The 20,273-nt window shown below is 40.2% G+C and overlaps 2 protein-coding genes across 4 annotated transcripts in view; one reads left to right on the forward strand and one right to left on the reverse strand.

Moving 5' to 3' along the window:
* On the forward strand, nt 1-15,159 carry COG1 (component of oligomeric golgi complex 1). The gene is given in 15 exon segments (XM_074260648.1): nt 1-48; nt 50-463; nt 4,793-5,037; nt 5,218-5,399; nt 5,551-5,721; nt 6,407-6,563; nt 6,771-6,981; nt 7,413-8,192; nt 10,234-10,380; nt 11,075-11,236; nt 12,606-12,733; nt 13,171-13,279; nt 13,714-13,823; nt 13,904-13,982; nt 14,959-15,159. Coding segments are annotated over 15 exon segments (3,084 nt in total). The 3' UTR covers nt 15,100-15,159.
* The window catches only part of VCF1 (VCP nuclear cofactor family member 1), a 26,804-nt gene continuing 20,633 nt past the window's right edge, over nt 14,103-20,273 (reverse strand). For 2 of the 3 annotated variants that reach the window (XM_074260666.1, XM_074260667.1), the window contains exons 3-4: nt 17,893-17,955; nt 14,103-16,440 (exon numbers count right to left, since the gene is read on the reverse strand). In XM_074260666.1, coding sequence (XP_074116767.1) covers nt 16,195-16,440; nt 17,893-17,955 — 309 coding nt within the window. In that variant the 3' untranslated portion in view covers nt 14,103-16,194. The remainder of the gene's footprint in view (nt 16,441-17,892; nt 17,956-20,273) is intronic. The other variant, XM_074260668.1, reaches the window with a different exon arrangement.

A 20,273-nucleotide genomic window follows, 5' to 3' on the forward strand; every position in this document is an offset into this window, starting at 1 on the left:
ATGGCTCCTCATGGAAAGCGGAAGCGCTCAGCCCCAAACAAAAATGGCGCGGGTGGCCCAAGAGTCTGGCGGAAGTTACCTCCTACCTCCCCCCGCCCCGCCCCGCCCGTCCTGCAGCAGAGGGAGCGCCACGATGGCGGCAGCGACGGCCGGGGCGCTGGCTCTCAAGCGGCCGGAGCTGCGGGACGCCGCGGCGCTATTCGAGGCACATGGAGCAGAGGAGATCCGCGGGCTGGAGCGACAAGTACGAGCGGAGATCGAGCATAAGAAAGAGGAGCTGCGGCAGATGGTCGGCGAGCGTTACCGCGATTTGATCGAGGCGGCTGATACCATCGGACAGATGCGGTGCTGCGCTGAGGGACTGCTGGACGCCGTCAGGGCCACGGACCAGTGCTGCGCGCGCCTCCGCCAGCAGAGCCACGCTACGGCTACGGCTACGCCGCGCCCCTCGCGTACCCTTCAGGTTTCGGCCCCTTCCCCAAAGCCCCGCCTCCTGTACAAGCCCCGCCCTCCCTGCACCTGACCCCGCCCTGTCTGCTTTTAGGAGTCACACCGCTGGGCGCGGGAATAGGGATCACTTTATCTCGCGGAATTTCCCTTCCCCACACCTTCCTTCTCTTGCTTTTAGCAAAGCCCCAGGTTATAAATTACAGCAAAGGGGCGGGGCTGCAGTGGTGACTGGAAGGAGTTTCCTTTGAGGGGGATTCTCTACGTGATTGAAGCTCTAGATCCGGGCCCAAACCTCAATGTCAGAGGTTAGGTTTAGAGAAAAACTGCCCCGGTTTCAAGAACTTTCCTTCCTGCTGAGGGATTACCAATAGCCAGCAGCTTCTGAGGGCTGTAAAGTTTACAAAGCATTTTATTGACGTCCTCCCCACACCCTGGTTGGGAGGTGCTGCTGCTGGTCTCACTTTGTGGGCGTGGCTTCTGAGGGCCGTCCCGCTGATGAGGGTCTGAGCTTGCCTTTGAACCCCGGCCTCCCGAACTCCAGTATGCACAGTGCACCCACCTGAATGACGAATTACGGATGAGGAAACCCAAAGGACCGAGGCGTAGTTAGTCAGATCTGGAAAGACCGGGTGGGGGCTGGCATGGGGAAGCTTGGGACTCCAGAGGTAGTGAGAAGGAATTTATACAATATCCCCAGAAGCAATTGGAAGTTACTTGAAGGTTTTTGAGTAAGAGAGTGACTGGCAGATCTGTGTTTAAGGCTATCGATTTACCAGGAGTGTGGAGAATTAATATGCGCGCTGGAAGCAGGAAGGACAGTTAGGTCACTGCAGCAGCTTACACAGAAGGTTAAAGTAGGTAGTGGAAAGAAGGGGATGGAGGAGAGGTGCAGGTAGAAGTGACAAGGGTTGGAAAGTAGTTGATGTGGGATAAGAGAGGAAACAATCCAGGCAGATGTCAAGATTGAGCACCTGGCTGACTGGACAAATAATGATGCAATTTGGAAGTTCAGAAGAGGGGATAAATTGGAAGGGAAAATGAATGAAATTCACCTTTAATTTGTGGTATTTCCAGACAGTCGGTTTGAAATGTCCATTGTTGATTTTAGGCTCTAGTTTAGGAGAGAGAATGGGTCTGTATGTAATTATCTGTTATTGTCTTTGTTAATTGAACCTATGGAAATTGATGAAGTCATTAAGTGAGAGAATAGAGAAAAAAAGAGAGACAATTCATAGGCATGGCTTGGATTTTGAACCCTCAGTAAGAGACAGGGATGCAGCAGTCAGTAAGGCAGTGGGAAGAGTAATGTGAAGAGAATGATGTTACAAAGACTCCAGGGGGACAGAGTACATGAAGGAAAAGGTGCTAGCTATGTCAAATGCTGAAAGGGACTCAAGGGCCATTTAGATTGGGCAAGGAAGGGACCATTGGTAAGAGAGCAATTTCAGCAGAGTACTGAGGTCAGAAGCCAGATTGCAAATGGCTGAAAATAGGTGAGAGGAGAGGAAGTGGAGGTAACCACTATAAACTTTTGAGTTCTTTCAAGTGAATAAAGATATAGGATAATAGTTAGCAGAAATAGTGGGATTTAATGAGGCTTTTATTTTAAAGGGTGTGAGAGATAAGGAATGGAAAGTGGGGACAGTCTGCTGGAAAAGATGCGAAGGACATCAAGGGTGTATGAAGAAGGGTTGTCCTTGGTGAGGACAACCATAGAAGAGTAAGAGAAGGAATGAGAATGACCTTGATTTGTCCTGATCTGTGTAAAGGAGAGAACCTTAGCTGAGAGGACTAGAGAGGGGCATTATGGGAAGCTTGAGGAGAGAGGTTTGGAGTAGCAATTGTGGAGAATGAGATAGATCATCATTTGGGGAGTAAGAACCCTTTTGTGATTAGATGACAAATTTGTACTGGACCTAAGTTACTTGACTTCCTAAGTTTCCTCTAGTTTCATTCTGCTGCAGATGAGGGAAGTGGAATTGGCAGGTGGTGGTAGTGTAGGGTTAGGATTTGTAAAATCTAAGGGTAAGAGAGGGAGGGAGCCAGGGATTGGAGCTGATTAGCACTCTGTTATTAAAATTACTTTGCCTTTACTTGTATATTGATGTATTTCTCTATGGGATGTAAATTCTTTGAGAGCAAGGACTTCATTAAGTCCCTAACACTGTGCCTAGGTACTTTAGGAATGTTTGTTGACTTGAATTTTGTGAAATATAGCTGTGATGAAGCCCTTTGGGATTCAAAAGGAGTTATTGGATTATGTCTTTAAACACAAATCACTGTGGCTCTCACTGATTGGCCAATAATAAATCCCAGTCCAAGCTTCATTTACCCATTGGGTTTTGATGGCTCCAAATAGTCTTAAGTAGATTTTATTTTCTGTTTTGGCCAGAAACTCCCAGATTGATTCTTTTATGAAGGCAAAATAGGTGGGCCATCTTTTGTCTCAGTTCTTACCTAGCCTTTAATTACTGCATGGGTATTGCAACAGACAAACTGAGATCTGGGTAAGACCATAATCCAAAAAGGCCAAGGTGATCCACTGCATCTGAGGCCATCAGTCATCCTCTTGTATATCTAGCCATTGGACTCCAATGACTGGAGGGGAAGAGTGAGGCTTTTCATTATTCTGCATCTCTTAAATTCATTTCATTTGCAAGTCAAGATATCTCTCTTGTGATATCCCTGGTGCTCTTGAGAATGTAGAACATTCTGGAACACCAAAATTTTTGTTTCTGAATTTCAGGTGAATCTGATTTTAAAAGTTTAGCTCTTATAGAGCCTTGGAAAGTTGGAAGGACTTTATTTGGAAATGAAGGACCTTAATTGTTAAACGTGTTCTGTAGAGAGTGTATACTATCATAGCCTATATAATCCCCAGCTTTTAGTTGAGACAGGACTCTCTAATATTGATTAAAGGCAGTCATTTGGACAGAGAAAAGAACTCTCCTGAGAAATCATAGGTTTAAGCCAAAGTTCATCATTCCAGAAGGGGAATGGAAAACAAATGGTGGAGCCAGTGGCAGTTTGTCAAGGCATTATACTTGACATTCTGGAGGGGAAGTGTCCCACTTAGCTTACCCATTAGCAAGATAACAGTCTATAATGTAGGACTTCTCCATCCAAGACGTTATTCATTCATGGCATACTGCTAATTATTTTAAAAATATTTTTATTGATATATTTTTTTGTCAACAAGATTTCTCCCAGCATCCCTCCATCTCCACTCACCCAAAGATACATCTTATGTAACAGATAACATTTTGCTGAATATGTTGACATGAGAAGAAACACAACATGGGATACAAGGAACTAATTTTTTGATTTTGATTTCAGAGATGAGTTCAATTTCAGATATATCAGAGGAGACATAAGAATAACCAAATGGAAAGATCCAGCAGGCAACCGGAAATAATGAGGCATATGAACATGACAGTGAAAATAGGTGCCTAGCAGTCTAAAGGGTGATAGTTGAAACTGAGTTTGGATGAGACCTAAGGGCAAAGAAAGAGAACAGGTGTCCAACCCTTGGGGCCATCCACATTTAAGGGAAAGGAGGAGGAAAAGAAACTGTTGCAGAAAACAATATCCAAAGAGGTAGAAAAAGAACCAAAAGATTTCCGGAGGAACCCAAGGGAGGAGGAATGTTGACAAAGCAGCTAAATTGATATTCCTAATTTACATATTTAATTTCCTACTTAATTTTATAAGATAAAAGCCTATGTGACATTTAAAATCTTATGTAACCTGGATGCTATCTACCTCTCCATTCTTATTTTTTTGATCACCTCTTCTTCAGTCAAATTGGCCTGCTAGCTAAATCCCTTCTCCCACCTTTGTCAACCTCCATAGCTGGATTATTCTTTTCCCTTCTAACTGATAGGATCCCCTGATTCCTTCAAAGCACAGCTCAGATGCCCCCTTCCCTGAGGCCTAGTCATTTTGTACCTTGCCATGTGCTTAGAAATGTACATTTTGGTTTTCCATTAATAGATGGTAAGCTTCCTAAAGGCAAGGGCTGATTTGTTTTTGTCTTCATATCCCCAGCACCCAGCACAACTTGATCAGTATCTGTTGAACTGAATTGGAATGCTGAAGAGAAGTTAAGGAAAAATTGATATAAAGATAGATAAGAGAGGAACTTGACTCTTCCATTATCTGGTATCTATGGAACTGAGCAAGGGGAGGTGCTATATCCTGAACTTCCAGAGTCCAGCCTCCATGCCCCTCAGAGTAGATTAGAATGCAGCCTGCATAATTCAGGTTTGGGGCCCAAAGTTAGTCCCCAGGCTTCCCACTGAGTAACAAAAGTTAGGCCCCATGTTCTCCATCTCTCCTACAGCCCCAGCAGCCTTCCCAGGAGAAATTCTACAGCATGGCTGCCCAGATCAAGCTACTCTTGGAGATTCCTGAGAAAATCTGGAGCTCCATGGAAGCCTCTCAGTACCTGCATGCCACCCAGCTCTACCTGCTGTGCTGCCACCTTCATGGCCTGCTTCGGCTGGACTCCACCAGCGGCTCCTACAGCCCTGTTCTCGCCCGGTTTCCAATACTGGTGCGGCAGGTGGCAGCAGCCAGCCACTTCCGGTGAGTTGTTAGTGCAGAAGAATCATTTCTGGGGCCTCCCAAATTGTGGGTTATTGCTTTTCTCTTGTTCTGTCATTTATGGCTCTCAGTTGTTTTGGGGTTTTGCCATTCTCTTGGACTAGTTTAAAATCCCATTTACCTTTGTTGTTCTCCCTGTCCTTTCATTTTATTTCTTCCTAGGTCAACCATTCTGCATGAAACCAAGATGATACTCAGATGCCAAACTGTGTCTGACCAGGCTGTTGCTGAGGCCTTGTCATCAGTCATGCTGCTGGAAGACAGTTCTCCCCGCCAGGCACTCACGGATTTCCTGTTAGCCAGAAAGGCAGCCATTCAGCAGCTTCTCAATCAGCCCCACCATGGTAGGCACAGCTTATTTCCCTTTGAAATTTGATCCTCAGAAGCTGAGAGAGAATCATTTCTCTGAGATTATTTGTGACCACAGACTTTCACAGATGTGCACTTAAAATGAAATTTCTGTCAATTTCAGTAAAAGAAGATGCTTTCTTATAGGTGCTGGCATTAAAGCGCAGATATGTTCACTCGTGGAGCTGCTGGTTACCACTCTGTACCAAGCCCATGCCCTCTTCTACACCTTGCCCGAAGGTGTGCTGCCCGATCCCTCCCTGCCCTGTGGAGTTCTCTTCTCTACTCTAGACTCTGTCACAAGCCAGAGGCTTGCAGGTAAGTCCCTGACCAGCTTTCTTAATGACATAATGATATCATTCCATTTCACATCTAATTTATTTCTCTTTCAACAGCTCCTTATTACATCTGTTCCAATATACCTTTAAAGCTTCTCTTTCAAGGACATAAAAGCCAAAAGAGACCTTACGATGTCATTTTGATCCATCTTCTTACCACTAGCATCACTAGCACAATTTAAATGCAGAAGGAGTTTCAATTACTATCTCCAGAGGGTATTTGAAGTACATAAGATTTTGTGTTTTTAAAAATCAGGTTAAATTCAGATTTTTTTACATTTGAATGTGTATTTATCATTCCAAAGCATTATTCACCCCAATATTTTTTTCCATAATTTTTATTATTTGCTTTACTGGGAATCATTTATCAAAGTTAATAGAGATGTGGATTAGCTGGAATGTGTGTATGCATGAGTATGTACATGTCAGAGAGAAAAGGGGAGGGAGGGAAAGGGAGACAAAGGGGACAGTGTGTGGGTGTACTTGTTGGGGACACTTGGAACTCATTCTTGTACCTTTGTTTCCTATCTTAAGAATTGGCTCCAGAGATGAAGATTTCAGTCATCCTCAGAAATTCTTTTCATACCTGCCCGGAGTAAGGGGAAGATTGGATGTCTGTTTATTAGGCTTAAACTATTGTTGACTAATAGGTTTCATCTGTTTAGGGAAAGGCATCATCAGTGTCTTGCAAGAGATGAAGTTGTGTAGCTGGTTCAAACATCTCCCAGCCTCCATTGTGGAGTTCCAGCCAACTCTTCGGACTCTTGCACACCCCATCAATGAGGAGTACCTGAAAGATACTCTACAGAAGTGGATCAGCATGTAAGCTTCGAGGGAGAAGTTTAGGCTGGTGGCCTGTGGCTCTGTGATGCAGAGTGATGTTGAACTGTAGCATAAGAACACAGGCATGTGACTTGCTCTAAAGCATGCCTCTGTCCTTAGTCTAGTGGAGGAAAGCAGCACATGTTATGTGAGAAAGAGACTATTCATTGAGGGGACTCAAAAAAAAAAAAAATGGCTATGTTGCAGGTGTCATGAGGACATCAAAAGTGGGATCACCAATTTGCTGGTTTATGTGAAGAGCCTGAAAGGCCTGGCTGGCATCCGGGATGCTGTGTGGGAACTGCTCACCAGTGAGTCGATGAGCCACAGCTGGGAGATGGTGTGCCGGCGCCTCCTGGACAAGCGCCTCTCCTTCTGGGAGGACCTGTTGCAGCAGCTGTTTCTGGACCGATTACAGGTGAAGGGGTAGAGGAATTTTAAAAACTTGGACAAATGCTAGCATCAACATAGGAAAAACTCATGGGATTGAATTAAATGTCTGCTCTGTGCAAAGGACTGTAGTAAGACCCTGGCAGATACATAGAATGGAAAATGGTCTCTGCTCTCAAAGTACTTACATTCTCCTGAATTTTAAAGCCTATGCCCTAAAGAAAAGTGTTTGAGGTAGAAGAGGATGCTAATAACTGGAAAATTCAGTAAAGGCTTTGCGTAAAAACCAAGATTTCTGAGAGAGGGAAGTGGGGAAGCAATAACATGTGCTGAGGGAAAAGGAATGGGCTGGTTTGACTATGCATGAGGTGAAGGAAAGGTGCCCAAAGATCTGGGAGTGGTGATTTCTGAGGCTTCCTCCCAGAAATCTGATAGGGATTCTTTCTCATTCTCTCTTAGACGCTGACAAGAGAAGGCTTTGACTCTATCTCCAGCAGCTCTAAACAGCTTCTGGCCTCAGCTCTGCAGGAGCTTGAAGCCAGTTCCAGCACCTCCCCCAATAAGCAGGTTCAGTTTGAGCACAACATGTCTCTCTTTCTCTGGTCAGAGAGTCCTTCTGATTTGCCTTTAGATGCCGCATGGGTCAATGTGGCAAACCGGAGCCAATGTGCCAGCAGCGGCCTCTCCATGAAAGCTCAGGCCCTCAGCCCCTACGTACAGAGCTTTTGTCTTGCTCTGGACTCCAAACTGAAGGTCAAACTGGATGACCTCTTGTCGTACCTTCCTTCAGATGCACCCAAGGAGACCTCGGGCATGCAGACCAAGAATTCTGCTTTTGATAGATACTCAGATGCTGGCACTGTGGAGGGAATGCTCCGAAACCACTGTGCATCTTGCACCGAGCAGATTGTGGCGTGTGTGCGTACTGAACTGCAAGGGGCTGAAGCCTTACTGCGAGGGTCGGTCCAGACCCTCAATCGTTCCAAGCTCTCCTCGGTCCTGTTCATGGCCAGACTTTGCCAGTCCCTTGGAGAATTGTGTCCCCATCTTAAACGATGTATTTTGGGCAAATCAGGCAATTCAGAGAAACCCACCAGGGAACCTCGGTCTATGAAGAAACAGATGAAAGGAAAAGCTCAAGAAGTGAATCCTATTCTAGCAAAATGGCACGAAGTGAAAGAACAGCTCCTAGAGCAAAGTCTGCTAGGATATCGCCTCTGGAGCACAGCCATCACAAACGTATGCAGATGGGAAGAGGGGAGGAAGGGAAGATAGGAACTTGCCCTTATATTATGTTAAAGGAAATAAGACAGACAGACAGACACACACACACACACACTGTGATACAAGGAAAAATGTGATTAAGTTCATGAAAAGTATGAACAAAAGTTACTTCCCCCTGGGATTATTAGGGAAGATTGTATGGAAGAGATGGCAATTGAAGTAGGCCTTAGGATTTCAGCAGATGAAAGTACACAAAAAAGAATTCTAGGTATAAGGAATAAGCATAATGGAAAACTTCAGACAGAAGTCTTAAAGGATTGTTAACTGGTGCAATTTGGCTGGAGTTCTTTTCATTGGAGCCAAGTTTGGCGGGGGCAGTCTTTGAATACAAGGTTAGATATTGGGGATCTACTGTAGGCTTTTTACCTGGGAATGTTTTCAGGTGTGTGCATTAAGTTATTTTGCCACAGATTAGTGGCAGTGGAGATGAAAAACATTGGGGACCTCTGTGAGATTTCAAGTTCAACTCCACAGACTTGGTAAGTGTATGTGTGGATAGACATGAGGAGGAGACATCAGAGATGACCCTAAGGTTCTAAGCCCAGCTAACTGAAAGGCTAGTTCAGGATCAACTCCCAGGTCTGTCCAGTTCTGGCACCAACATCTCAGTTGTCTTGTCCTTGTCATTCCCTAGATTGCTTTGAGTTTCCCTTGCAATTACTTTTCAGATCACTTTACCTCCCCTAGGTCTATAGTAGTAGGTTAATTGGTCTCCTTGTCTCCATCTCTTTCTATTCAATCTATCCTATACACTATTACTAGATCAGTCTTCCCAGTAAGGATAAGGATGTGAACCTCCATGGGCGTCCCACTGCCTAAAAATTTAGCAGGACTGTCAATAAATGATTTGGGGTTGTCTTGTGTGGAAGGTGATAGCATTCTGATCCATTGCCATAATTTAAGCTAAGGGAAATTACAGATGAAGAGCAAGCTAAGGACAGATGCTTTGGGAAATGGCAGCATTAGGGCAAGCTAAGGACAGAAGCCTTAGGAAATGGCAGCATTTAGGGAGGGAGGGTGAAGTTATAGCATAACTAGCATCTGAGTAGATATGAGAGAGTCGTGGCAGAAGTTAAAGAGAAGGGAAGAATTATTGGTATTAGTATACCAATAGCAGAGTTGAGGCATGAGTTGATGGAGGGGAGCAATGTACTCTTGCTAGTAGTAAAAACAGTGGAAAAGAGAAAGTAGTGGTTTGGGATTGGGATAGGATCTTGTTTTGAAGGATGGGAGAGACTAGAGAAAGGGAGGAGCCAGTGGAGAATATTGAGGATGTCCATCATGGTGCTTGATACTATTCTTGGTATAAAGAGGCCTTCCTAGTAGAGTGAATCTTAAGGGGACTAGATAACGTTTACTCTCACTTGTGAGTTTTTTCTTCTTACCAGCCTATTTAAATTTGAGACCTGTTTTGTTTTTTCCCTAATATACCATTTCTATTTAGCACCATGACCTTTATACCAAGAATAATGAAGTCATTCAACAGGAGCTCCTTCAGATTTTCTTCCATATCTGAACAATTTTACGTCTTTGTTTTGTCTCAGTGAGGTAGCCTCTTTAAGACCAATCTTTCCACTTCTGCTTTTGATCCCATCCGTTCCCATTTCAAAGACCCAGCTCCACCCTGACCATGAACAACCTCAGTATTCTCCTCCACTGGCTCTTACCCTTCAAGATCCTACAATTTGAGATTGGGGTAGGATCTTGAAGGGTAAGAGCCAATCTCAAATTGTTCCTTTAATCAGCTGAAAATGTGGAATCCCTTCTGAGGATTAGGGGATTTCATTACCCATTTTTCTTTCTAGAATGTGTTCTTTTCCAAAATATCTGTGTTGTTTTTGACTAGTAGTATCTAAGTGCCATCTTAGTATCTTAGATATTAAGTATCTAAGACTCAACCCATGATTAGATGCCCTTTCTGTGGTATATTCACTCGTTTATACCCACCTTGGATGTATCTGTTAGATGTTCCATTATATATCTCTTTGTTTGCCAGGTCCTAGTTCATGATTTCACTCAGTCATTACTTCTTGATAATGCTGGCTCCATCCTAGCTATGGCCACTAACTGGGATGAACTAGAAATCCAGGAGGAGACCGAAACTGGAAGCAGTGTAACATCTAAGATTCGACTGCCAGTACAGGTGAGGTCACTTTTTTTCTGAGGTAATTGGGTGACTTGCCCAGGGTCACACAGGAAGGAAATTATTTAAGTGTCTTGAGGACAGATTTGAACTTACGCTCTAAGGTCAAGTCACTTTTAAATGAGCCACAGTAAGAATGAGGCATAGGAAAAAAAACTGAACAATCTGGGGTTCAGGTCCTAGAGCATTCTTGGGCACATGAACACCTTTCTGAGCTATACTTAAAAGTTTTCTTCAAGATAGAATTTATTGTACTTTTTAAAGTTGTAAGAATAGGTATGTGTGAAAGCACATCTTACTGCTAAAATGTAAACAATCATATTGCAAAATAATCCATGACAAAGAGAAGTGATTCATTATAATTAACCAGTGAGGCACAATGTGCCAGAGCACATGGTTAGGTAGTAAGAGAGAATAAGAGAAAATTGTTTTGAGGAGACAAAAATGGCCCCTTCACAAAGGCCTTTTGTAAAGTACCTGTGTGAAAATTTTCATTTTACTATTCTGTCTCTCCTGAAGTCTTCTGTGCTGTGAAGCAGAATCCTGGAATAGTATGTGGGGTAGATAGTTGATCTGAAAGATCAAGTCTCAGTTACATTAAAAGAAGCTTTCTATTTGTTAAACCTACTTTGCCAATGACCCATTTTGATGGCTTGCCAACTCCTTTCTAAATGCCAGTATTTGATTCTTGTAGCCATCCTGGTATGTCCAATCCTTCCTCTTCAGCCTATGTCAAGAAATAAATCAGGTTGGAGGCCATGCCCTGCCAAAGGCAACACTGCAGGAGATGCTAAAGGGGTGCCTGGTTCAAGTACTAGCAGGCTATGAAAAGCTTTCCGAAGAGAAGTCAACAAAGGTATGTTGTTGGAGCTTATCTCTGTCTCAAACATGTATTGTGCTTCAGGAGATCTGATGGGAACTAAAGACGTAGAAGCCATAGTTTTCAGACATGTTTGGCAATACCCTTGGGTACATTTGGGTCAAGTATTTACTATGGAACATCCGAATACTTTTGCCCAACTATGGGTTTTCTAGCTGGTTTGAATTTTTAAAATGTTAAATCTCCATGTATTCTTTCCTAAGCCATATTTTGCAATGATCAAATTGAGCTCTTGGCTCTATCTTTGCCACTAAGTAATTCTCACTTGGAGCATCCAGCTTCCTTTATTAGGTATGCTTGTCTTTTATAGCATAAAAGTTCCTCTTTTCTACATCTTAGTTCTTAAATTGTTATGTAGGACTCATTTGATCTGCCAATATAGGTGAAAGCTTTCAGTCTATTGCCAATCTGAGTAGCTCTTTGTCTTGGAATAAATCTTGATTCAACTCTTAGACCAAGTTCTAATCTTAAAACTTGTAGCAATTAAGCAGTTTAAAAAAAAAAAATCTAGAATTTGAGTTTCATTTGCAAAAAGCCTTTCCTTGAAATATAAAAATTTAACTTGCATGACTAATTCTAGACTAGTGTAGTGATCTCTAAACTTTAATTTGCACATGGCTATTGGTAAAATATAAACATTTGCTACTGCACTAATGATGTGGAAGTGTGGAATAGCAATGTGGAAGTTAGATGAAATATTTGAAGTAGAGGCAAGTGAACTACTGAGAATGATCAAGTAGGAGTTTTAGAAGCTTTTAGAAAATCGCTGGCATTTACACATTAAGTGATTTGAGGGTGGGACAGTTAGGAGGCTATTGCAGTAGTCCAGGTGATGTGATAAGGTGGCCTTCTGAATAGGGAAGGACAGAAAAGATGTGGTAGTAGAAACAGCAAAGTATGTCAATGATTGGATTTGTAGGGGGAGGAGAATCAAAAATTGAGAAGTTGGAAACATGGAAGAGTTTGTGTAGGGGGGAAAAAGCAATGAGATCTTTGATGCATTTCTGCTTATTCTAGGTGGTTCACTGTCCCTTTTAAATGAATTAGAACAGGGTAGCAGACTGCTTATTCACCAATCCCTCTTCAAGATACAGGGTAAAGAAGTAGTGGCATTTTCTCAGGAACAGCCCTTGTGGGCTGCTGTTATTTCCCTTCAGAAGTAATACCGGGCCTCAAGAGGATAGAATATAGAATATATCCATAGGTGAGGCAGGGATGTACTATCTTCCTGTGCTGCAATTTGTTGACCATATTCCACCCCCTTCAGGTCAACCAAAGTTAATGTCTGCTCAGTATGCCTATCTAATATCTCATTTCTCTTCATGTTTGGATAAAACAATTACAGAAAGAAGGTATGTTCCCAATGACCCAGAACAGGGCACTGCAGTTGCTTTATGATCTGCGTTACCTCAATATTGTGCTGACAGTCAAAAATGAAGAGGTGAAAAGTAGTCGAAGTAAACAGGATTCCAGGTATAGTACCTTACCTATTACCAATGTGGGCACATACCCCAAGTGCCCACATTGCTAATGAAAACAGTGGTCATGTGGAGGCTGATTAAATTCCAGCTAAGTGGATTTTGTGTATGATTGGTTATTCAGATTATCTGAATTATCATCTATCACAAATCTGTAATGTGGCTGTCTCCCAAAATTAACAACACAGAATGTTGCCTGAATTGAACACTATAGTCTCTGAATATAATAATATAAGTGTCTGAAGTGAATTAAAATTGTGGATGGCTACTCTGCATCCATTTGTAGGAGGAAGGTGAGCTACTATATAAAAAGCAAAACCAAACAAATCTCCAGTACTGGATTTTTCTAGGACATGTATAGGTTTTATATGTATAGGATTTCTTTTCAGAATACTGAAAAGCAATTCTCATTCCAATTTTTTTCTTTTCCAGAATAGAAAAAGTAACAGACTTCTTAGAAGGTCTCATTGATCCTTTTGACCTAGATGTCTTTACACCACACCTAAACAGTAATCTTAATCGACTGGTCCAACGAACCTCAGTAAGTCAAAATGCTTCCGAGTTGTGTCCGGGAGGCTTGGGTTGCAAAATAAGTCAAAGCACATATTAGCAGTTGCCTCTCAGCTGGAGAGAATGGGGGGGAAAGCAAAGCAAGTCATTCTAGTGAGAGGTGACCTTCATGTTATAGCAGATAGACATGGTCAAGTTTAAATCTTAATCAGATGAATATTACAAAATCCTCCCCAAGTGGCTGGATATGAACAAAATGCAAGCATAACTTCCTATGATCAAGTGGTAAAGAAATAATTTTGAATAGATTTAGTATGCTATTCAACATAGGAATATTTCCATACAACTGTATCTGAAAACTGCAGTATTTGCTAAGAAGCGTGAAATCCGGCCTTTGGAGGATTAGTGAGTTAATTAAATTACTAAGTCACCCTCTTAATTTGACCTGTTTTTTAAATTTCCCAGGTTCTATTTGGATTGCTAACTGGTACAGACAATCAGTTTTCTGCCCGGAGCAGCACTTTCAACTCCCAAGAACCCCATAATATACTACCATTGGCATCGAGTCAGATCAGGTATACTTTCATTAGAAACTTCATCTAAGCCCTAGGGTTTCTTGGTGACTCCTCTGCAACCTCCTTATTCTACCTTTCAGGTTTGGACTTCTTCCACTTAGTACGACTAGCACAAGAAAGGCTAAGTCCGCTGGCCGAAGCACAGAATCCAAAGACCAGGTTAGCCAGCACAACAACTGAAGCTTATGTCCAATTAGACTCTCCCTCCCCACTTTCTATATACAGACCCTTTGGGGGGAAATCTCCCTCTTAAATACAAGAAAGAACTAAATGACAACATGCACTAATGCTGCATTTAATGGTGGTGTGATACAAGAACAAGATCTTATCTTGAGCTGATGTTTAAAAAGACGATCATGTTTAGACACTGAAGCAGCCTCACAGTGGAGATAGTATTTTAGGCTGCTTAATACTATATAGAAAATTCTGCAAAAGACAGTATGGAGTTTTATTTAGTATACTAAGGAAAGGGGGTTGGAGTTACATAGCCAGCCCCAGAAAATGGTTGTACTTGTTTGGAAAACAGGGGGGGGGAAAAAAACTTTTTGTCCTAGTCATGGTTTCATCCTCCACAACCTTATTTGTTAGGAGGAAATAGGAAACTTATTGCTTTTTCAAGCCATCCAGTAAAGCCTGCAGCCTAAAGCATTCTTTCCTCATTCTCTGCAGACCTTCTTCCTAAAAACTTTTCAATCTCACATGTTTTTTAAAAAGTGGTGAGAAGAGAGAAAATACAATCTCCCCCTCTCCCCCCCAAGACTAATTAGATTTCAATTTAAATAAAATGATGCCCATTCCAAAGATGGTTTACCTCTGCTGAAAAACTTCCTCCTTCAAGTGTCTGTGGCAAATCTTATTCATGTTAAAGGAGCCAGCAGAGGGAAGAAAGTATATTTTAAACTTTTCTTTTCCTTAAAGTCTGACTTACTAGTTCTGTCTCTCATCACACAAGTAAAAGTTAATACCAGTCAAGAGTTTTTTCAAATCCAGTCTTTTTCTAACCTTACCCTAGAGGGGAAAGGTCCTCTCTGCTTTAGTGCACTGGATGGCATTCAGAACAGAGGACTGGAGGTGGGTAAGCAGGTAAGAGAATCCTGGTAGAATCTAAGGCACTTTCCTTTCAATCTAATGGCAGGTTGTACTTCCAACACTCTCCAGAGCAGATGATGACATGATGCGTCCTGGTTCCTTGTTCAGACAGCTCGTCACAGAGGAGGAAGACACATCTACACCATCTCTTTTCAAACTTAGTTGGCTCTCTAGTATGACTAAATAAAATGAAGCAATTTATCAGGACATACCTCTCCTTTTCTAAATAAATATTACCATGTATTTATTAGTGCCTCTGCTAATTTGTTTCTAAGTTCCACCAATTGTTGTGGTTTCAATGAGGGAATATGGCCCTCTAGTGACTATTAGAAGGTACTTCAAATAGTAAATTGAACCTAAGCTAACACAAAGTTCTACAGTACCTGTTACCTTAAACACCAGCTCAGGTTGCTTAGTTTTTACCATTAGTCATCTGTGCCTTAACTAGACACAATAGGTGGAATTATCACAAGATCATTTAAGCTGTACATACATTTGTGTTTGAGACAAAAGTTACAAATACAGTACAACTATTTCAAAACTGTGCAGTGTTTGCTAAGAAGCTTGAAATCTAGCCTTTGGAGGATTAATGATATAGAAATAATCAGGGTTCAACGAAGTATCTAAAGATATTCTCCCTGAAATGCAAACACTTTTACATAGCGAAGAGAAGAAAACAGATTGTAGGGAGGGTGTTTCCATCTTACAAAGTCTAATCTAATAAGCTTGGTCTAATTTTTCTCCCCCTGTAACAGGGGAAATTAGTTTCAATAGGACATCTGCATACTGAGAGGTAGTATGGTGGCCAGCTTCAGACAGACAGAAGCGAGCTCTTTTATACTTTGGGAAAGAAAACTAATGTTTTTCATGCAAACTAGTCCTTACTAGTTCACAGAATTTTTAAAAAATCTTTTAAAATTTGAGGATCCCAAGTTTTAATTGGACTCCTTGCACAAAAGAGTAAAATTCCAATTGGTTTCCAAATCCAAAAATGGAGCCATATGGACTCTTAACATGCAGATGCGGTTTTCTTCTACCGTCACCTTCATTGGGATGACACCACCCTGAAAAGAATCCCATAAAAATGGCTTCAAAGCCCCTCTGAAATTGCAATAGTGCAGCAAAACCACAAGTAAACAAATGCCTGCTAACCTGTTATTTCAAATATAGACTGAAAAGCCAACAGGCATATTTTGTGCAATTTTTTAACAAACTTTTTAAGTTGAAATATCAAATCTGCACAGTGCTGTCCCTTCACAGAAGGCAAGGAACTGCTAGTTCATCATGTAGGAGGCCGTCCTCGGTGCTGTAGGCTATAAAAATGCGCCTCCTTCAGAATCTGGTTGATGTGGAAGTAAGGGCCTTGGCATAGTGCAGACTGCTCCTGTAAGGACTGAGGGGTATTAGGGCTGGATCCGGTAATTATCTGGTTTAAGCTGCTTTCTTGAACACTTCCCCTGTCTGGGCTATTGATGCTGCTGCTGGTACTACTGCTGCTGCTGCTACCACCACTGTCACTGCTTGAAGACTAGAAAACAAGAGAAAAGAGAGAAGAAGGTTAATGGCAATGATATTAGTTCTGCTTGTCCTCTTCCTTTCATACTCAGAACATTTGTAAGAACTCATCTTATTCCCCCCCTAAACCCTGCTGATGTATTACTTTTACCACCCATTCTATACCACCAACTTCTATATAGAAATGAAATTCTGGACCTCCAGGGAGAATTTCAGTCATTGGGATCACATTATAGTATCAGTAATATTCCAACCATCATCAAAAGAAGGAGAAAAGGAAAAGAAAGAAGCAAAAAAAAAAAAAAAATAAAAATGAGCGAAAGTAAAATAGAGCAACTTTTGCTACCCTTTTTGCAGTTCTTACCTGATCACCAACTATACTACACTAATATGATAATGCAAGAAATATATTTTGCTCAATCATTAGTATAATTTCAGTAGTTTGTGGAAAAAATTGTCATTTCTGTTCGGCAATAATTTTGCTACTTACTTCCTCCCTTCCCAGTTTTTAAACTGGACTCAGCTGATTCAGTGCTTCCTGCTTGATATCATATGGAATAATATCTGACATCATTATCAGATCTGATTCTCAATATTAGGTCTCTGAAAAGAGGTGTTCCAACAGAACTCATTTCAAAATTAGGTTATTATACTTCTTAAGTAACTAAGTTAGAACATTTATTCCATTCCTAAGATACAAATTTTTAACAATCCAATATCAAAAACCTTAAAGCATGTCAATACTATCAACATAAACAAGGAAAGAAAATTAAGAAATTTAAGATTTTAATAATGATCCTATACATAATGAAATTTAAAATTTCTAACCATCTTTTACAATTTGTATTCCTTTTGAGTTCCTTGAGAGAGAGAAATGAGGATATTTAAGGAAACCTTTGTTTTGCTGCTCTTTCATGAGTTAGTAAACAGGGACTACCTACCTACCATTTAATTTTGAAATGTCATCTATGTATGTATAATTTAAGAAAAAAAAAAGTTTTAATTATGTCAAGTTCAACATATATTCATGATCATTTGTAATAGCATGGATGACAATTAGGAAAAGTGTCATATTTATATATGACAATAACAGAACGAAACTCAAGTTCCACCAGTTATCTGGGTCTATCCAACATACATTACACAAATTTACTACAAGAAGCCAAGCAAATTAAGAAAGAAGAAAAAGTTTTTTAAGCTCAAGAAAATAATTATTAAGCCATCTGAAGATAGATTGAAGTATTTATCCACCATTAAGAAGTGACAGTATTGTTAGCTGTAAAAAGGAAATTCATACATATGTAGACTTTACACATAATTTTAAAATTAGCAAGTCAAAATAAGACATTTTCACTAGAGGTATATATATCCTAGACTATGTCTGCTAGAGACTCCATTTGAACAGCCCCTGGGTTAATGAATAGTAGTCACAAAGTAAGTTTGCTACACTGGATAAGAAACCCACCGCACAGAACACTTTGTTTCCTCTTAGTCTGTTTTCTTTACTGTTTTTCGTTACGGGTGCTGTCTGAAAATTAAGGTGAGAACTATAATCAGTTTCTAATCAAGTTTCATATTAAATTATAATATATCAAAGTTTACAATTATAATGACAACTTGGTAACTCTTGGTGAAAAAGCAATACCTATTTTCAAAATTATAAGGATTTAAGTAAAAAAATACACTCCCAAAAACAGTAAACTTCAACAAATTCAATTTGTGCACTACTGAAAATACTCTGTGACAAAAGATATAAATTTAGATCAACTATTTGTGAATTTAAACTACCAAAAAAAATTCAGTTCATTACAACAGCATAAAGAAAGACTTGGGAGAACATTCATCTTTCAAACTTCAATTTCTAAAATAATTTTGGAGGTACATTGTATACAAATGGATGCACCTAATTAATTTTTTAATTTTAATTAATGAATACAAAGAACTATGTAGTAGTGTCCTCTACTTGGTAACTATTACTACAAGGATTAAGTGATAGTAATTAAACTACATTTATATGAATTATTTCTAAGGTTTCTAGCTAGAATCCTTATGAAACCTTTTGTCATTCCTTAAAAGAAAACAAAACCCCCCCACCCCACTCTACAAGTATTACTGCTCCCTATAGCTATCCCCAAGAGATGATGTTTTCACTATTAAATCATGTAAAACATTATAGCCAAATTCAATCACCCATATATAACATTGCTCCTGTGGAACTAATGAGAATGTTACTTCATTCATGTTATATTTTCCTGGAATCAAGTGAAAATTTAAGTGAAATGTATAATATAGTTCTGATTTTTACTAATTCAGAATTATCTTTAGCTCCAAATTGGTACAAATCAATATTTATTTATTAAGGATCTATGAATGTGTAAAGCACCAAGCTATGAAAAATGGGTCAATAGTAGTTTAGAAGACAAATCCAACTATAATATATAGTATTAGACAATATATACATTATGAAGGGTCAAAAATATCTGAAAGGGAAATGCAAAAAAAACAAACCTTAGTGATTAAAAGACATTAACATATATATTGTTTGTGTACTGAATAAACAGGAATTATAAATAAGCAAAAGGTAAGGGAATCTATAATGTTCCAGACATAGAATATCTTGAAATAAAAGTAGGGAGGTAAAAAAGAGGGCAGAGAGTATTCAGTTTAGCTAGAACAAAAGTACAGGTAAATGAATAAAGGTTAAACACCTCAAAGGCACAAGATTTTACTCTATATAGATAATTTAGAATTAATGAATACTAGAATGACACAATCTAGGTAGGATAAAGACTTTCTAGCAATTAATAAGGACGAATAACAGAGAAGGAAAGTTACACTTGTCCAGGTAATGACAGTAATGTCTATAGGAACAAAAAGTAAGGGAAATATGTGAGAGATGTTATAAAGATAGAATTATCACAACATGGTAAATGTTATGATAGCTAGATGGTGCCATGGAAACACTCCTGGAGTCAGGAAGACTTGATTCCAATTCTGCCACTTCCTAATTGTATGACCCAGGCAAGTCACTTAACCTGTTTTGGCTTCAGTTTCTTCATCTGTAAAAGGCATAATACCTACACCCCAATGTTGTAATAATGAGATCAAGCTCATATGATTAAATGATCAGTTACAAGAGAGAATGAAGCCTAAAAAAGATTACCCCAATCCTCACCCTCAAAGGTGAAGAACTAGGCAGAAGGGTAGTGTCTGTCAAAGAATAAAATGGTTAAGTATGAGAAAGAAGATACTGAGTAAAATTAATGAACACAAAAGTTACACTTTGTCTTCTAAGATCATATCTTTAGAGATGAAGGAGACTTTAAAGGTCACTTAGTCTGTGCTTTTCAATCAACAAACATTTGTTAATGGTACTGGGAATACAAAGAAAAATATATAATAGACAAAATATTCACTTCCCTCAAGGGGCTTACATTTTAACAGGAAAACAATCTGCACACATAAGCATATCCAAAATATATAAAAGTAAATACAAGTTGACTGAGGAAGGATAACAACTGGAAAAGGCCTCATCTTTGAAGAAGGCCAAGAATTTGATAAATCTTCATTTTATGGATGGAGAAGCAGGTTCAAGGGTTCAGTGGATTTGCCCAAGGTGTTCTGACTTCAGATCTACTTCTCTTTCCACTTCAAGAGGTGCTAACAAAGGACTCTACCACTGGGAATGTAGGTTTGAAGGTCAGAGGGAAGGACTCTAGAGATGAGTGTGATTTTACAGGGAGCCAATATTAAAGCAGTTTGGGAGTGATGAAGATTACATAATGAAAATTACAAGAACATTTTGTAAAAGTTTTTTCATAACTTGGAGATTGTTTCTAAGGGTAT

The sequence above is a fragment of the Sminthopsis crassicaudata genome, chromosome 4 (genome assembly GCF_048593235.1).
Source record: "Sminthopsis crassicaudata isolate SCR6 chromosome 4, ASM4859323v1, whole genome shotgun sequence".
NCBI lineage: Eukaryota > Metazoa > Chordata > Mammalia > Dasyuromorphia > Dasyuridae > Sminthopsis > Sminthopsis crassicaudata.